The following is a 19,753-nucleotide window of genomic DNA, read 5'->3' as shown; positions in this document are numbered from 1 at the left end:
CTCAAAGTGCATCTCATGCTTATCGGAGCGAGCACAGGCAGATTCCTCGGCGCTTGTAAATTCAGATTTTCAATTCCCAGCACACAACAGAAGGGGCAAAAAGATAAAACACACACCTTAAAGATCATTAGCAATTAATATTTGGGGATTCGTGAAGAAAAACAGCGTTAAACACTTGTTTAATTATTCATACTATAAACAAGAAAGTCTCCCACTTCCTTAATAATTTAGACGTAAGCTAATGTTGATTTATTCAGGAAGGTCTCTGCCACCAGCACCGCCTGGAGTGCCCACATTTGAATTAAAGTAGGACAGTAGCAGGCGAGTCTGTAATAACATTTGTATAATTTTATTATTGCTCTGGGCTCAGTTCATTTCCTCCTCCAATAGCTGCGTGAAATTGTTTGATTCTGGAAACTGCCTTGAGTCTGCGGCTCTGGGGTTGGAGGGTGGTACAGGAACAGGAAGGCATGCGACACTCTCTCTCTCTGATGCTGTCAGACACGTAAACACACACACACACACACACACACACACACAGACATACACATATGCAGAGAGAGAGAGAGAGGAATAACTTTGTTATTCTGGGTTTTGTAATACTGTTACATTGGCTCACTTAATAACTCCAGCTGTCTTGAGAATATGATTGATATTCTCACTCACCTTGTCACTTCTGATGAATATTCCACTGCATTGGTGCCAGATAGCTAAGAAGCAGAATAACTCATTCATTACATTATCAAATCATATAAATATGAGAGTTTGTGCTTCTTTTTATTGGTTGTTTACCAGCAGGGAGGTTGCCGTTTGTAGTTATATTATATATATTAGTCAAAGAAAGTCACCCCCGCTGTTCATACGCATAGAGTTTATCAAGAAGCGGATTAAATGACACTTCAAGCTTTTTCTGTAATTTCCCTACAAAGTAATATTGCGTTCGGCCCACGAGGAAGCGTTCCACTTCATCGTCACGTGGCGGTTGGCGAAGCTATCTGGTCTTATCTCTTGACTCCTGGTGCTCCTCGCCTGTGATTTTGTTTACCAATGATGGAACTATCATTTTCCAGAATGCAAATTTTCAAAACTCTGACGACTCCAACACAAACAATCAGGTTTGGGAGGTATTAGGGAATGTAACGCACACCTGAGACCCCGGTGGCTTTGACACAGGAAGGGCGGGTGGAGAGAGCTTCTGATTGGTTTCCTCGGGGCTCTGCTTCCCACCCCGCACGCATTCCCTCACTCCCCCCCCCCCTCCACCCTCCACCCCCACACGCCCTCCATTCCTTTATGCAGAGGAGCCCAAACTGCAGTTTGATGAAACACATTTGTTTGACTTAACTCTTGCCGCGCCATCGCTGGGCGGAATCTCGAAGGCCTGTCGGTGTAATGTGGCCCAACAGCGATCGGGTTAATGAGAGGATATATGTACAAGTGCGGGACTTGACCGGAGGAGCTGTTTTCCATTTGGGTTTGGTCTGCTCGTGTTATTAGGGAAACCTTTATTATTGTTGCCCTCTAGTGGGAACCATATAATAGGATTACATTTTATTAGAGCCTCTCAGCATTACCCAGGCAGCCCCCTCCTCTTGTCTCTCTTCCCCTCGTGGTCGCGTCATCGACTCCTCGGCCCACTGCGGGTGGGGTGGCTGGATTTGGGACCTACGAGCTTCGCCGTACGACGGGGGTCCTTCATCTGTTCCTAGTTGGAGCTTGACTTCTAAAATCTTGATTCGTGATCACTTTTGCCAGATAGGAAACTGACACTACTTTGTGAGCAGAATCGACTCTGACGTGTGTGTGCGTGTGTGCCATCCTCGCTTTGTACTCTGTAATAACCACATTGCAACAGTGAGTCAGAAACATGTACATGCACAGCTCCACAGAGTTTTTATTCAAATTTCTCTGGGGTAAAGCATGAACAGAGACACGGGGAACGGTCTGCTGCCACCGCGCAGCACAAAGGAGCTCCTCTGTCATGTGATCACCCTCGGCAACGCTCAGCCGCGCTCGACGCTGTACGACTCGGACCACGTTGCAGCGACGGCGTCGTCCTCCGGAGAGAAATGTCGTTGTGCCAAAGACAATATTTGATGAGCCGTTCTGGCTATGGAGCGCTGCAGGGCTGACGTCAGGCTCTTTTCCGCCCCCACTCTCTTACACAACCGGAGGCCATTAGAGGGGTGTGGCGGGAGCGGCAGCAGGTATGAACATGGTCTGAGGCGATGCCAACATCTCCCCCAGTGCACAGCGACTGGTTTGCGAGGACTGGGAGAGGCGATGCCAGTCGGTCGGTTGCTCGCGGGTGTTAGCCGCTTAGATATTATCTGACATTAATACTGAGGGCCATAAAGAACCAGCCAGGATCGTTGCTCATATCAAAAACACACATCCAGAAGTCTAGGAGGTGTTATTTTTACATTAATAATGGTGAAACAGAACTTTTCCTTTCAGTCCTTAAAGTGCCTCTAGATTGTAAAAAGTGAGGTTTTCATAACGCAGGTCTAAGTGCTATATAAATACTGTGAAAGTATCAAAATGCTCAGAAATACACAAAGCTCGTATTCAGAAACTGAGCCTTGAAACGAGCCCTCTGGATTTCTTACCAGTTGTAATATTACAACGATACAGTATACACACGGGCGTAGGTTTGCATATGGTCCATAGGTGTAAGGGTTACAGGTACTTGAACCCAAAAGCACGACAAACACAGGAATGCAGGAGGAGGCAGTTTACTGTATGTTTCAGGCAGGGTCAAAACCAGGTAGTCAGTCCAACAGGGCAACAAATCCAAAAAAGGGGCAGGCAAAATCTTGAGTCGGGTTAACAGGCAAACAGGGTCGTAACAGGCGGGTCAGGAATAAACTCTAATAACGCTGGAAGGTTTGCCAGTGACACACAAGACAATCTGGCAGAGGACAAGTGGAAGTGAGGGAGCTAAATAGTGAGGGACTAATGAGGGGATGGGCTGCAGGTGAGAAGGGCGTGAGGACCAGGTGAAGAGAACGAGGGACTAACGAGGTGATCAGAGGCAGGTGAGAAGGGCGTGAGGACCAGGTGAAGGGAATGAGGGACTAACGAGGTGATCAGAGACAGGTGAGAAGGGCGTGAGGACCAGGTGAAGGTAATGAGGGACAATCAGGTGAGGAGAACAGGATCTGGAACGACAGGAGAGTTAATTAAACGTGTAAGCAGGATGAATTTAACTAGGAAGGTGGGGAATTCGTGACAATAGGGACTAGTCACAACCAACGTTTTGGGAAAGATATAATTGTCCCCAACAATATTTCATTAATTTTAATTGCCTGTTAATGAATAATTGTGCACAATATCTAGCAGTGTCCCTTCCAATGCTGAGACCAAACCTACGCCCTTAAATATACAGAACATATCACATTTTTAAACGTCAATCTTCTCAATGATAAAGAGTTTAATTCCAGCAAGGAGGCTCTAAAAGAAGGAGGAGTCATCCCGCCACGGCGCCCAGCTGCTCGTATTCTACGTGAATCTGATCATAATAGAGATTGTTTGTTCATTAACTATCAATATGCATATAGGTTGCTTGATGTTCGGCTGCAGTGTGTGTCTGTGTGAATGACATCAGCTGACAGGAAGCAAACATGGAGCCCGGCTGTTACCTAGCAACGCAATTCCACTGAAAATGTGCTAAAACTTTGTCAGGCGGAGGGTGAATCCGGTTTATTCAGACACACGGCATGAGAACAATAAACATAACAAGCATGTAAACCTGTTCTCTATGGAGAGAGAAGAAAAAACCTACGCATGAACCTGGAAATGAGCTTGACACGTCTCCTTTAAAATGTGTGAAATGTTCAGCTCAGCCGCCCCTTTAGCGACATGTACGGGATAAATGCCGAAAGGTCAAGAGGTCAGCGGACGGACGTCGTGGTGTCCGTTGCACTTCAATCTTCAATGTTTGCTCACACCATAAGCTGCGGGTCGTGAAGCTGCGGGTCGTGAAGCTGCAGGTGGAGACAATGCAGTGGCTATGGAGAGAGTGCGTGTGCTGTAGTATTTCTACTTTTCATCCGTCAGAGGAAGAATGTGTTGCGTACAGTTTTTATAAATTGTTTAAGTTGTGGCAGGAACACAAATTGCAGCCGGCGTGCAAGAACTTTTCCCAGGATCCCTCTCTGCATTGATATTCCGATGATGTCATCAAGGCAAGGCCCTTTTTGTTCCTGTTTGGAGCAAACTCACATCTGCAACCAATCTGGACCGTTTGCCCTCCAGAACTCGGTGCAGCCGGCTAACGCTCGCCTGCTGTTCCCGCTGCAGCGGCGCGGTCTAGATCCCAGCAGAGTACGGCCCGTCAACAGCGGCTTTAGAACCATTGGCTCTGTTCTGGGCTTCTTTTCGGAGGGGTATCAAACACCACACGTAGCCAAAGAGCTCCACTGGTTAGCTTCAGCAACATGGGATGGATATTTTTGAATACTGAAGTGAGGGGATGCCATTATGAATGGAGTCCGGTTGTGAGCAGAATGGATAACGCATGGGATGTTAAGGCCCGGGGACGAAGGCTAAGACCAGACTAATGGCATAACAATGTGTGTGCGCATATGTGTGTGTGTGTGTGTGTGTGTGTGTGTGTGTGGGATGATAGTCGGGGTTGGTGTATCGTGCGCCTGCCAGTACCCTCCGGGGCAAATAACTTCATTGTAACGCTTTAATCCTGTGTTTGTTTTCCCGTGGGACGTGCTGGTCAAAAAGTGGAAACTTTAATGGCCCTTGGATCAGACAGGAAAGAGAGAGCTGGCCTTTCCCCAAAAAAGTGTTTCTGTTTATCATCGACAAAAGATGCTGCGAGAAAGGGGGGAGAGGAAAAAAAACTCTTTTGATGAGGAGGACTGGAAAACACTTTTGTTTGTAGCTCGCCTGCATCGCCTGACGTGGCGTTCTCATTCCACTGAACTTGAGCTCAAACTTGGATGAGCATGAAAATGCTCCTGCCTGTTTGTAAATATTTATTTTCCAATGGATGTTGCCACTGCATTCTTTTTTGCCCCTCTGCTTTCCAACGTTGGATGACATTACAATAACATGGCAACATTGATTTTCTCTCATAAACTGCTGTTCAAAGGAATGAAAAAAGGGAAGAAGAAAAAGAAGAAAGTTGGCTTTTCTGGACACTAGGGGGCGCTGGTGCGGGTAAATCCAAGCCTCGCTGAGCGGGGAGAACATGTTGAGGTTGTAAAGAAATCACTGTCAATTGTGGCGCAAAATAGCACTCTTGACTCAAGACAGAATACTCATGTATGTTCACACAAGGAATGCCTCTAAACGCGCACTTCCTTTTGCTGACTGCGCTCCCCCAAGAAAATCTAAAAGCCTAAGAAGTGCCTCAATCTTCCCGAAATCAGGCATGGGTGAACATTTGAAATGAGCTCGCACATCAGCCCGGGGCGCTGATCCAGACTTGATTGGGGCAAGGCGAGCTGCGAGTGCTTATTTGTGCGTCGGCCACGTCCTATTGGAGGATGTCCAAAGGGGAGGAAAAGAGACTGAGACGATTGCAAGAGGAAGAGGAGAATTTCATTAACTGCATTCCGTTAAATTAATAAGTTGATTCCGGGCTAATCAACAAGTTGTATGCAGCGTGGATGGCGTGTGTGTGGAAGAAGCACACCAGATAGAGTAGATGTTACGGAGGTAAGGTGGGAGGGGTGGTGGTGGTGGTGTGGGGGGGGGGGGAGAAGAAAAGAAAAAATCAAAGGACTCCACCAACAATCTATATAATTATCATCATCTGCTGCTTTTCCTCCCTGGCAAAGAAACACTCCATCCATTTGTAGCAATCGCCCGGGGCAACGTTACATCAAAACTAATCATAACGATTAAAATCAGCTTCTCTGCGAGAGGGAGGCAATAGGCAAGTTGGAGGCAGGAGGAGTGAGGGTGTTGTAAAAGCAGAAGAAGAAGAAGAAGAAGAAAAAAAGATTTCTTTATTTGATTTATATATTTTTAAACATAAACTCAACAAAAGACTGAGGTGCTGCTGCTGTGATCTCTTCCTTTGCGGGGAGTTTTGTATTCTTTGGATTGGTTTAGACTGGGGCAGAGACATGAGCTAATTGTATCCTGATCTTTGCCTTGAGGGGTTTCGGAGCCCTGGAGCAAGTATTCTCTGTATTTTGTTCTGTCTACCTTAGCCAAGCTATTGCATTTCTCACTGCTGTAGGAAGAGAAGCAGCTCGTGGGCCAAATCGGAGGGAAAAAAGGTGCCCAAAAAGATACTTTATGCTTCCCTATGTATCAGGTAAGCGGAGATTTATTTGGTTTGCTATTATTTCCGAGGCTGGGTGGACTGGGACGTTGAGGCGCAGCAGCTTTTACGCATGTGCCAAGCGATCCGAGCGGTACAGTTGTTTAATAAAAAAAACATTTCACCACTTCCTGACTATTGTTCCCTGGTAACTGTACACATGTATGCGCGTGGCAGTGATAGCGGAGTGTTTGCTACATGTGCTTTGACACCAGCAGCGGGTTAGACTGCGATCTTGTCGAGCAAACACTCTCCTGGTCCGCCGTGTGAACTCGCTCCTGGCGCGTTTCAGCCCCGGAACACATCGCTGTGTCTCCGGGTTCGCTTTTGCTCTTCAAACTTGCTCCATAACTTACTGAAACCCGCGTTTTCTCGCTTTCGTAGAGGGAATTTGTATTTATTGTTCGAGTCGGTTTTGTCGTGAGGCAGTTCCATTTCCTGGCTGTCCCAGATCTTCTCATGAAAGACGCCATTGTGGAGTAATTTTGCCGCGGGCGTTTTTGTTTTTTTTTGTATTCCGTAAAACAGGATGTACCTTTTTTAGACACGTCGATGAAGAACCTGTGAATCGTCCTTTTTAATACAGACCCGTGGTCGTGTTGAGATACTGATCATGATGTAAACGGTGACACAAATATAGTGACGAATTGCGTCCTCCCCTCTCGGGTCTCTCTGACCGCGCCGCGCGTAATCAACTCCGAGGTCCGACGGCGAATCGGCAAATATAGTTTACCAAGTAATAATCTGGACCCACAGGGATCATGTGCTGTATACATGAACACATACTAAGGTGCATAAAGTTTATTGTGTGAATGTATAGCTCACATCCCGAACAAAAACAATAGGATGCATTTGGTGTATTTATATGTGTCACTGTGCTGCAGGGAGGAGGAGAGTCCGAAGGACATTGAAACAAGACCCTCTAAGTTCAGGTCTCCTGCGGTGGAAGGCAATACTTTCAGAGAGCGCTCGACAACAACAAAAAAGATTGAGACTTTGGGTTGTCAGGACTGATCACTTGGTGGCGCTGTAATAACAAAATCACCTTTTGGGGGGGGGGGGATATGTAGTACATCATCTGAGCATCTGTTCCCCAGTGCTGCTCAACAGACAGACTGCTAGAACACACACATTTACAAAGCAAGTCAGTTAGTCCACATCTCAGTTCCCAGTTAGAGGCGCTTTACTCGTTAAATTGGAGCCCCTTGGAGAGAAATGCTGTTGTTATATTTAATATTATGGCTCCGCCACTCCTGTGCCCCGGGACATTTCTGTCTGTGAACACGCACCACTGTCTCCAAACGCCCTCAGCAACCGAGCACTGATCACACTTCCTCATCTGTGATGTCATGCTGATGCACTACTACAGCAACTCCACAAAGAGTTGTGTTGAAGGGGGTCTGCTCGTAACAAAACTCAAGGGGGGGGGGGGGGGGGGGGGTTTGGTTGTGTGTCTCCGGAGCGCGATGTAATGCAACTGGATGCTAAATCTAAAACTGAGCTTGGATGCCTCGAAGCCATTGTCATCAAACTGGCTCGAGTTCTGCGACATTGTTGGTTCTGTGGGACTCAGATTGGGTGACCACCATCCGGAGGCATCGCCCACGAGTATTTCCCCACATTTCACTTCCCACTTATTCCAGCGCTGTGAAGCGGTTTATCCAGAAAATCACACTTCTCCCAGCTCGGGAGCAGGTCAGCGAGGTCTCTTTCCTCTGGTAACTTCTTTTCTCTCCTTTTTTACGCTGTAGGCAGAAGGCAACCTCTGCCCCCCCCCCCCCTTTTCTCTAAACGCCAAAGTATCTGCACGCTGAACACATTCAGCATTTATTATTACATTTTAGTTTGTGTCACCGCAAACTTCCAGAGCGAATGGCGTCGCTGCGATTTGAGGGAATGTACATTCACGCCCGCAGTCGTGACTCGTGAGATTAACCTGATGCAAACCGCAGATGTTTGCACAGCTCTGTACCCGTCGAAATAGTGCACTTAGGTAAATGTCTGACATTTTGTCTCGCGTGTACAACACTAAATTCCTCCCAGATGTGGTATTGCTCCACAGCGTGTAATGCCCAATACAACCCACGGTGATGCTGACAACCGGCCCCCGACAATCCCCCAGAGGACTCGCCTACGACAGCCTGTACCCTACCGGCTTGTTTCTCTTGTTGTTGTTGTTGTTGTTGTTCTCTGTGTTACCTTTACAGCCGGCAACGACTGAAGTGAATCCACAGCAGTCTGCGGTTTGTCTGCGTGTGGACATTTGAAACGAACGGCCTCGGGGCGACAAAGCAGAAACAACCCATCCAGATTATGTAAATAGCAGTCTGCCTGCCTCCGACTGAAATGTTAATGCTCCGATCTGAAATGCTAATTGTGTCTTGTGCGATATGTCAAAACACTCAAGAGCTGCATTGTGGGATGGAAAACGGTGAGCTAGTTTGCCGCCGATGTTGATCCCAACACGGCCCTTTTGATTTTCGCAACAGCGGCGGAGGCACTCGGCGGGTAATGCGCCGCCGCGTAGCTCCCGATGCTCGCCGAGCTCTCGTGTATGAGGAGATGTTAACACGGTGGTTTTGCATAGAAAGACTGAAAGACGGTGATCAGGGGGGAGAAAACAACAACGGGAGTAACTGGAGCAGCTAAATACTCCGGGCTTTGATGCACCGTGCCTGTTTTAGATTAGTTTGAGCGTACTGCGGCGTGACGGAACGACGCGAGCCGGGTGAACCGGCACATTCTCTCCGCGTTTTCTTTTTCACGACTCGCGCCGCGAAGGTCTGGAAACTTTTTAGGGGGGCACGCGAACAAAATGGCAACAAGTAAGCAAAAAAAGTAAAAATGGCGGCGTGGAAGCGGGTTTGCTTCTCGAACACGGAGGGGGGGGGGGGGGGGTGCACCCATCACGATGATGGATCGGGTTGGTTGAGGACGCGGTGACCTTTTGGAAAACCTCGAAAAACGTCCGCCCGGGAGAAAGGTCGGCGACGCGCTGCATCTTCACTTCACAAAACAACTCCGAATGATTTTGTGATAAAGGAGCCTGTTCCCCCCTGCCCCCCCCCCTCACCCTCCTCATCCTCCACCTTCCCACCCACCAGAAAAAAACACCCGTCTTTCTGTCACTCTCTCGCTCTTCTCTCTCTCTCTCTCTCCCCTGCAATTTTCCATAATGCCTTCCAGATTTTACACTCAATCCACCTTTGCGATGACAAGGCTTTGAGGAAATCCAATTCCAACCAAGCTGTTTTCAGAACTTACTCTCCACGGGCACACACACACACACACACACACACACACACACATACACACCATCATCTCCACAAATTAGTCAGGGAACAAATTACCTGCATTCTGAGTGTGATCCCACGCACTTTGCCGGCTGCCTTACACAGGTCCCCTTTTGAAGAGCAGCCATGTGATTTCTCTCTCTTTCGCCCCGCAGGCCCCTTTGCCTTCTGCGAGGGATTCTGGAGTTGAATTTTAAAACTATGTATGGCTGCTGCCTGCGCTTATCAGCGCGTGCACAAGCCGCATGCAAATCAGACCGGGATCACACACCGCATTGGAGGCCTGCACTCAAAGGCAAGCTTAATTGCTAATTGGGTATCTAGGTGTGAAACTCAAGCTGCCAATGAGAAGCAGGAACGTGGATGTTTTAAGGCCAGTGGTTGAACTAATTAATTTGAATTTGAATGTTATTAAAAAATGGTGGGTTCCCTGTATTTGTGTGGGGAGGAAAGGGGGGGGATACAGCCCAGGAGAGTGCTGTGGCAGTATACTTTTAACAGCGATTGGACATGTTGTGGTCTGGTTTTAATACGCCATGATGTCATTAGCGGCGGTGTTTTCGCAATGCTGATGTGGTCAGCTTTACACACCGCGGTCACCATACGGGACCGCTGGTATTTGTCAGGTGTGGTAGCTGATGAGAAACTCATCCAGAGGTTAGAGAAGCACCGATGCTGATATCTGATCTGGTATCGGACACCATTATTATGACAAATAACAATTCAGTCAATATATATAAATATATATATATGTGTGTTTATATGTATAAATATATATATATGTGTGTTTATATATATATATATGTGTATATATATATATGTATATATAGATATATAGATATGTGTGTTTATATATATATGTATATATATAATATATATAAATATATATTTATGTGCTACATTTTGTTTTAAAAAGTTAAAACAAAGTGTAGGGGCATAGCTTATCGATTAAACACTACTCGGTACCGGCAGATACCCAAAGCCCAGGGTGCATCCCTCCAAGTGTTCTGTGAGGGACAGGCTGCTGTCTACATGATGTCTCCTCACAGAGGTCACTTGAGTTATTAAGTTATTATTCATATCCTTCACCAATGATGAAAAAGAGTATTTATGCATTCCGGGCAACTGGAAATGATCTCACTGGCTGCTTTTGGGAAGATTATGATCAGGCAGGTGCTCGTGTGCGTTCGTGGGGGGAGGGTGTCACAGGGGGCACTTGAGTGGGTGGGTCACCACTCGGGTGTTTTTTGTTGTTGTTATTGTTATTGTTGTTTTCACTGAACTTTGGACTTTGTGGGTCTGTCGTGTCGACTTGACCTGCTGCTGAGGAGGGCGGTGGAATAAACACCGCGGCGAAAGAGCAAAGGCCAAATGTGACGGGTATACATAGACGATCCCTTCTTTTATTTAGTGGCATGTGCGTGTGTGCGCGCGTGTGTTGGGAAGGATTTGTTTTATTCCGAAAATGCGACACTCATAGCCTACCTGCAGCTGAAAACAGCGACAGCCCAGAAGAGCCGCAGGCTCTCCGATGCTAATGTTGTCGGGGGCTTTGCCTTCTCCCAGCCATTGCGAGGCAGCAGCTCCGTGTGACAGCCTCGGCGCCGCTCTCCCCCCGGTGCTCTCTCTCTCTCTCTTTCTCTCTCTCTCTCGCCTTTCCGCGTTCTGCAAGGCGCGTCTGAAAACAGCCCACCGCGTCTCTCTCTCTCTCTCCGGCGCCCCGAACGCCCGCGCGCGCCGCCATGGACGAGACGGACATCATGGACCTTACGCATCAGAAAGCGAGGAAGCGACCGCGTCCAATCAGTTCCGCGGACGAGTCAGTGCACGCGGCGGCGCACAAACGGCTGCCGATGCGAGCGGCGGAGTGCCGGGAGCCGTCGCTCATGTACGCGGGGAGAGGAGAGCCGGTCCACGCGGCGTCTCTCAAGCAAAACGACCACTCGTTGACCTCCTCTCCGAACCATGTGATGCCGCCGCAGGTAAACGCGTAAAGTCCGATTCCGTGTGGGAAGTGTGGAGGACGGGTGGGGGAGGGAGAGAAAAAAAAGTAGAAATCACGCTTGCTTTTTTGCTGGAGGACGCGGGGCAGACAGACGCGGGGTTTATTGTCTTCCTGCTGTCCTTAAATGTAGAGTGCGCACTATTGTCGCGTTGTTTGAATAGCACGCACGCACGCACCCCCCCCCCCCCCTCCCCCTATCCTCCCCCCCACCCTCCCCTTTCCTGCTCCCCTTCTCAGGAAATGTTTCTCCATCCTCAGAGACGGAGGTGTCACAGACTGACAGGCTGCTATTTTTGTTCTTCTTCTTCCAGCTTCAGTCTCTAAACTTTAGCAGAAGTGAATCTCCTCTCAGAGCCACTCAGGCATTGTCTCCTAATGGTGTTTGTAGGTTAACAGGCAACCCCCCCCCCCCTCCAAATCCTATTACAGTGTTCAAATCAAGAGCCATTATTGCTCATTTCCACGAGATTGATGCCCCAAACTAATTTGGTTTTGGAGATAATGGCCCGCAGGAGCGGGTGCTCGTGGATTTTTGGCAACATCCAGGTCAAGGTCAGGCTGCTCTAACTTGCAGAGATGAAAGTGTTCTTACACACTTACTAAGGAGTGTGTGTTATTTTACAGAAATGTAAAAAAAAAAAATCTTTTTTTTTTGTTAAAATGTTTTAATTCCCTAAATATGAATGATCCCGTCCCCTACGCTGCGGGTGTTTTTGAATCCAACACATCTTACCCGCGTTTACGTTTTCTCCCCTTTGTGCCGCGTTCCACAGGATCATCGCTCCAGCATGTCCCGGCCCATGATCACTCGATCACCGGTGTCTCCCTTGAGCAACCAGGGCATCCCAACCGCCGCGCAGCTCACCAAGTCCAACGCCCGTGCACATCGATGTGGGCGGGCACATGTACACCAGCAGTCTGGCCACCTTGACAAAATTCCCCGAATCCCGGTAAGTCTGCTCTACCATGTGTTTTAAGTATGGAGGCTTTTTTTTGGGAGGGGGAGATGGGGGGAGGGGTTCTGGTATTGAATTATTGTGTCTGGTACTCAGCCTGAAACAGGGAAGGAGATTGCAGAGAGATTCAGCGTCTTCTTTTCAAGCCAGATGTCTCGGCGTCAGCATGTCATCATCCTGTTTAATGTTTAATGTCATCCGGTGACATGAAACAGTCACATGTCACAGCTCGTCAGATCACTGAAATGTCTCACGGGTGCACTTTGGCGGAGTACGAAACGAAATGTTTTCTCCTTCTCTCCGACGAAATCAGCTTTTGGGATTCAGCCGCTCGTAGAATCACCGTTTCCTGGTGTTTTTTTCCGTGAAGCCCACATTTATTTTGGGGGCGGTAAACAATTTGTAGGAGTGCCGAATGCAGACAAAAGCGACTGGGTTATTCTGACAGATGTCACAGCAGCAGTAAAGGGCCAAAGGGCATGGGGGCCATCTGGAGGCTGGGGGGCCGCGCTGTCGCTCCGAGCCCGGGCCCGAGGGTGACTGGCACCCTGCCTCGGGCAGCCAGCCACCAGCTGGCCCTGACCTTTTCAGAGCACCTCGGTTTTTTTCCATCTCTTTATTTCTTTCTTTCCTTCCTTTACCCTTTCCTTTTTATTCTTCCTTTCTTCCTTCACGCGTGTTCTCGAGCTCGGTAACGTGTATACGCGTCTGTGCGAAGGTGTGAAAAAAACATTTCGGAGCTTGAGAAAATTATTGAGTCCCTTTGCACTCTCGCTTCACACTTATTATTATTTTCTCTCTCTTTCTCTCGACTCAAACAACACGAGCCGAGGAGAGCAGTGTATCTATAACGCATAATACGAGTTCACAACCTGTGCATATATCAAGCCATGTGAGATTGTTTATGTTGACATGCTGTCCCCCTCTTCCTCCCTCCATCCCTCTATGCCTCCCCCCCTCCCCCCTCTTCTCCGTGGGTAGAATCGGCCGTCTCTTTGATGGCACAGAGCCTATAGTCCTGGACAGCCTGAAGCAGCACTACTTCATTGACAGGGATGGACACATGTTCCGCTACATTCTCAACTTCCTCAGGACGTCCAAGCTCCTCATCCCAGACGACTTCAAAGTGAGTGGCTGTGCGTCCTAGAAACCTTAAAGTCCCATCAGCCAGTCAGCAGTCTACAGCTCACACAATGAACGCTCGGGCCTTTCGGTCGCCCGGGCACTCGAGTCAAAGTACGAGGGGCCGACCGTTGCTCAATCGTAACGCATCTACTCATCACAAGGTGCCGTTTCGGGGCCCCTCCGGCTGTCGGTGGCCGAAAGATTCTTTTGAGATATGTGAGGGAGTTAATAAGCCGGCATCGAGGCAACTACATCAACGCCGCGGCGCCCATGTGGCGCTCTGTGTTCTGAAGCCAAGTGTCCATCTAGGTTGAGTTTCACTGTATGTGACATATTAGCATTCCTTCTTTTTATCTCCCCCCCCCCTACACTTCCTCCTCCCCCTTTCTTTATTACTCTTATGTGTCATTTAGTCAGTAATTACTTCACTTGCCCCGGGAGGAAAACAAATAACCACATTATCTGATGGACTGTCCACAGTGTGACTCAATCACTGCAAAGTACGTCAGCCAAAATAAGCAAAGACAAAAGACAGGCTCAAGTTCAACACGAGGTCACGTTCGCATCCAGCAGGTTGTTTGAGATAACGTGAGCGTGGTGAGATTTGAGGCCCCGCAGTCCTTCGGGTAAAGGATCCGCTCCTTCACCCCACGCGACCCCGTGTTGCGCGTCACACTGCATCTCCTCTGATACGGGTCTTTTGTAATTTTTGCTGAATGATGCCTTCTCCTGGGTTTATTGCTTGTTCACAATTTTTTTTTTACTCCTTTGCAGCCCCTTTTTTTGGTGTTGGGTGTATATTAGGAAGAAAATCCCAAATGTAAACTGATGAAATTATTCTGTATTTCTATAACGTCTGCTCTCTAGCAAGAATGCATTTAGGCTTCGGCCTCACCGTGTTCAGTTTAGTCTGCATTAAAATACATGGGAAGTATCTGTGTACAATATATATCAAATATATGGGGGGGGGGGGTATTGCTGGAGGCAATTACCAAGCCTTGTGTAAACACAATTATCAATAAACAGAAGAGATTATGGGCTATTGGGACACTAAGTTAAACTAGGATGCCTTTTATATATATATATATTACATATTAATGATTCTGACAAAAGACAAAGTATGTAGAAAAGTGGTTGCTAATCACAACCCTCATAGTGTTGTTATGACCCAGCATGAGTTGCTTACTTCTCTGTTATTATTTAGTAAATATTTCTATGTGTTACGAAAAATGTATTTTAAAAAAATTAAAGAAAGTCACTTAATTTGAAATGATATAAAAATGTAAACCTTTTATAATTATTTTATTATTTGGACATATTCACTTCAGTCTTCCAGGAGACAGTAAATACCTGATTACATCACAGAGCGTGCTCTTTACATACGCTTGTCAGCGATGACTCAACGGGTCACGTGACCCGGTGGAGTGGTCACCAACGCGACTACGTATAGCGCCCACGATATCCCACGATGTCAACGCTCGTGCCCCGTCTCCCACAGGACTACAGCCTGCTGTACGAGGAGGCGCGGTACTTCCAGCTGCAGCCCATGCTGGCCGAGCTGGAGAGCTGGCGCCAGGACCAGGAGCTGAGCCGCGTGTCGCGCCCCTGCGAGTGCTTGGTGGTGCGCGTGGCGCCCGACCTGGGCGAGAGGATCACGCTCAGCGGCGACAAGGCCCTGATCGAAGACGTGTTCCCGGAGATCGGCGACGTCATGTGCAACTCTGTCAACGCCGGCTGGAACCACGACTCCACGCACGTCATCCGCTTCCCACTCAACGGGTACTGCCACCTCAACTCTGTCCAGGTGAGGGGGGCCGGCGGGCTATCGCCTTTTAATCTGCGCATTCGTCAATGCAGTACACACACACAAAGTTTTTAAAGTACGCTTCTCTATATTCTTACAATCACTTATATGCCCGAGGCGTTGACCGAGGGGATGATTTGTTCATCTGCTGTCGACTTTTAGAATTTTAGTGATGTCTGATTGCAAAATCGTATCTTTTTAAACATCTAATTGAGTCACAAGAACCGCCTGGGAAAAAATGAGCTCTTTGATGAGTTCTTCAAAGGATCGTTACAGAAGTTTATCACGATGTTTACTTTTCTGTGATCCGATCAGAATATTGATTTGGACTTGGGCTCCGGAGCCGGTGGACGGTCAGCTTTCATAGCGCCCGCCCCTTTGCAGCGCTCGTGGTTCGGTCCTCATCCCACCCAGTCGGCCTCCGGGTTCCACGTGGGGGAAAAACACATGCAGCCAAATCCAGAAGTCATTGCGATTGTTTTAAACGGGCATCGGAGCCGACCTGCACAGAAGGGACAGGAAATAAGTTGAGAGTCACGGGAATGATGCAGCTGAGTTGGGATCTTGGCAAACAGGAAGAGGAAGTGGGCAATTCCGGATGGAGTGAAACACTTCGGCGGACATTTTGAAATTATTTCTCACCAAACAATAGGACAAGACTCACGCAGATGCACTTTAATACCGGCAATTCTTAGAGGATTTGCAGGCTCGTGGTTCTCCGCCACAATAAAGCAAAGTTAGAGAAGTTTTCTTGCCATATGAAGTTCATATTTGCTGTTGTCTCGATTTAGACTTTTACGGACTTTGGAATGTTTTGATTTCTAGGTGAGCAAAACTACGGCTTGAAGTCTTTAATAATCCAAAGATGTGAAGTTATTTGCGGTATTGAAGGATTTGATAAGATTCCTTTCATAGGCCTAATGAGTTCTGAGTAAATCCATCCTCACGAGGCTAAAACAGAACTTAAATAAGAAAACTTCGACACCAAGTAAAATGGGTTAAATTCACCAGCATGTATTTGGCAATATTGTATTCCCCTGGTTATGTATTGATATTATACTCATTCATTGATGCTGATATGCTCAGATACGCATCAATAAGCGATGGAGGAGGGGCATATTTAAAAAGATTTCACAATGATTTTGGACTGTGTCTCCATCTGTGGAAGTCAAAGAAAAAAAACACACACACGCACACACACAGAAGTGTGTGAGTCGTGGAGAGCGAGCAAGAGAGCGAGCATGCTCCCTGGCAGGTTGTCCCCAGGCACGGCCCATAATCCTGTTTGGTTATTAAAGCACGCCGGCGGTGGATGCTGTATCTGCGGCTAATGGAGGCAGGGCGGGGGGTTTGAGAGAAGGAAGGGGGGAGGGGGGGCAGAGAGCTGCCAGCGGTAGAGGGACCTTTGTAGTTTTGGCGGAGGCTTTGGGCCTGGGGGGCTGAGGGAGAAATGGGGAGAGGGTTTTTTTTTTTGCCGAGCGGCCCACACTGAGCCAAGTGGCAGAGAGAAAGCCTCAGAGCTCCCTGGGGCCTCTTCATTGGAATGTGATCCTCCAGCCCGCCCCGGGCACGTCTGTAGATGGCTGCGAGGCTGCGAGATCAGGAACAGCTACACACACACACACACACACACAGGGAGACAAACACACACACGGACAGCCGAAAAACCAATGAAAATGAGTCAGGAGGCACAACGAGAGGCTCTTGGTTGGTTTTCGTGGAAGTCTCATCCGAATTCCCGTCGCAGGCCGTACGGTGCAGCTCAGGCCCGAAGCCGTTTCCAGGGCTCGAACTCTGCAGCGCACAACTGAAAGAGTTCTTCGGGATGATTCTGTGCTCTCTAAAACCAAAAAAGGTCGGAGGTGACATTAGCGGTGGCAGTGACGATACGCACGACCCGATGAGAGATGCTCACGTGTATTTTCCACTGACACCTTCACTCCGCCTCATCCAGGTTCTCGAGCGCCTCCAGCAACGCGGCTTCGAGATAGTCGGCTCCTGCGGCGGAGGCGTGGACTCGTCCCAATTCAGCGAGTACGTCCTGAGGAGGGAGCTGAGGAGGACGAGTCAGCGAGGCTCCAATTCAAACAGGATAAAGCAGGAGCAGCTGGACTAGAAGCCTCCCGGGCAGCAGGAGGCGCTAGACTTTTTCCCCGTGGCGGCCGAGAGCTCGACGCTGCGGAGCTCTGTGGACTCTGTTCTTTCTTCGTTTCCTTGTTGATGTTTTTTGTTTTCTTAAACTTGAGAACCATCGAGAGAATAAAAAATAACTAAATGAGGTGCAACAGGAGATTTCTTTGCCATAAGAAGATACAAGACATTTGATAAGTTTGAGATTGCAAGGTCATTTATGAATGTCGAGCCCCCATAAACCAATTAATAAAGGATTTATATATATATACGCTGGATCCCCAAACAAAGTTTGTTTTAAAACTTGGAGCCTACATTAGGTTGAATATGATTTCTATTATCGCCATTTAAATTTAAAAAAGGCGTTTATTGCTCACGTAGTATCTTGCATTTGATTTTGATGTCTCACTGGCTCAGTCTGTTTTTACCCCTCGCTGTAAAAAGGTCACTAATGTGTTGCTTACAGTACAGAAGTCTCAGTTGTCATACACAGTTAGTTTTAAACAAATCATCTTTTTTCACAATTAACATGATGTTGAATATTGTGATACCAATGAAGTGTTTTCCTTGTTTGTTTGTTTTTACTTTAATGAAAGTTATTTAATTGGATTATGCCATGAAATAGTTGAAATTAGCATCGTCAAAATTAAAACGTGCCGGACCATTCTGTACGCAGTAAAGAAAATACTTTAGTAAATTATAAGTTCGCACCATTTGCCTAGTATGAGCCACTCGCCCCCATGTGCTACCTTTGGGATTATTGAATTGGATCATAATATTCATAATAGTCATGACCTGTACATTTTATCATTGTGTATGTGTTAGTGTTTTTTACATTGAATCTTTTAAAAGCACATTTGTTCCCCTCAGACGTTACTCAACAGATTATTGTACCACCCACTCCAAGATCACTTTTACTTGTAGCACATATTGATATGAAGTTGGATATATAAAGTATTTCTAACATGACTGACCAACCTACGCCCCCTAGATTTGAATAAAGAGGAATGTAGAAAAGAACAAAAGTGAAATAAATCTCAACTAAAGTTGTCTTGGTGTCTTGTTGGCTGTTTGTACATCGCTGTAGGGAACGCTATCACACGTAGTTACATGGTAATTACAATCTGAATTCACCGCCTCTATCCTAACTCCAGATTCCCTGACCGCAACAGGAAGCCACGTCGTGTACATTATGTGACATGTAATGTAATGTGTCTTTAGCTCTCCAATGCTAACTTCAACTCGGCGATGCTGCACCTCGGAGGATTCACGCTGGTGCATCAGTGACTGCATGGTGCATTCTTGACTTAGTTGTATTGAATGGAGCCGACTTCTCCGCGCAAGTCCTGTCAGTTGTGCTTCCACACATCCCTGCAGGGCCAACATCCAAAGTGAAATCCCACACGGAGCCCTGTCGTCTTGTCTTCATCCCTTTTGGCAGAATCTCCACTTTCTTTGGCTATCTGCGGTTTATGCTACACGTCTCCCTTTCAGGCCTCTTCGCCCTAGATTCCCTTTTGACTGACTGTTATTCTCACAGGCCAGAGGTGCAACTGTGAGTGGTACACAGCAGCACTTTGCTCTCAATCATAGAAATCAAAGTATTCACGCATGCAGGCATCAAACACATCAACGCTCAGCAGAAAGTCTTCTCGCTTGCTGAGTTAAAATAAGTTCAACTCGGGATTCAAGTGTTAGAGGCAATATGGCCGATGGATTTTCAAATATATTTTACACAAATTCTCAGTATTGATCATTTCAATTCAGCAAAAATACTGCCTGATTAATATTAAAAACGTAATTTTTAGAGAATATTTCTCAAGATCCGTGGTCGTTTTCTTTCCAGGAGTGTAATGAAAAGATGGGAATTTATTTATTTGTTTATTTTTTGCACAATTCAAACAAGAAAAAAATAAAAATAAATCCCAACAGAGATAAATGAATATCACATCACTCATTTCTGTGCAATAAATATAAATCTATAGCCAGCTGCTGCACAACATCTGTGTAACCACAGCCTGGCATGTTTGCACCTGGGTTTAAAAAAAAAAGAAAAGATATGACCTGTTAAATAGTTCACGTCATAGGTGCCGCTTCCAGCTAAGCTAAGCTAACCGGCTACAGGCTGTATGTATTGTTCAGACATGAAAG

The 19,753-nt window shown here is 47.1% G+C and overlaps 1 protein-coding gene and 2 long non-coding RNA genes across 3 annotated transcripts; 1 reads left to right on the top strand and 2 right to left on the bottom strand.

Moving 5' to 3' along the window:
• Positions 1-333: 333 nt before the first annotated feature.
• On the bottom strand, positions 334-12,476 carry LOC130198174 (uncharacterized). Its single transcript, XR_008832577.1, has 3 exons — positions 12,321-12,476; positions 667-710; positions 334-494 (listed from the first exon to the last, which is right to left on the bottom strand). It is a non-coding gene; the product is annotated as an uncharacterized LOC130198174 (long non-coding RNA).
• On the bottom strand, positions 2,722-11,158 carry LOC130198173 (uncharacterized). Its single transcript, XR_008832576.1, has 2 exons — positions 11,068-11,158; positions 2,722-3,161 (listed from the first exon to the last, which is right to left on the bottom strand). It is a non-coding gene; the product is annotated as an uncharacterized LOC130198173 (long non-coding RNA).
• Positions 10,499-18,652, top strand: LOC130198172 (BTB/POZ domain-containing protein KCTD1-like). The gene is given in 6 exon segments (XM_056421295.1): positions 10,499-11,564; positions 12,361-12,461; positions 12,463-12,537; positions 13,525-13,669; positions 15,167-15,472; positions 17,427-18,652. Coding segments are annotated over 6 exon segments (1,029 nt in total). The 5' UTR covers positions 10,499-11,324; the 3' UTR covers positions 17,589-18,652.
• Positions 18,653-19,753: the final 1,101 nt, after the last annotated feature.

Source organism: Pseudoliparis swirei, chromosome 8, assembly GCF_029220125.1.
Source record: "Pseudoliparis swirei isolate HS2019 ecotype Mariana Trench chromosome 8, NWPU_hadal_v1, whole genome shotgun sequence".
Taxonomy (NCBI): domain Eukaryota; kingdom Metazoa; phylum Chordata; class Actinopteri; order Perciformes; family Liparidae; genus Pseudoliparis; species Pseudoliparis swirei.
Note: the sequence above shows the minus strand (reverse complement) of the source record. Positions and strands in the feature narration are given on the sequence as shown.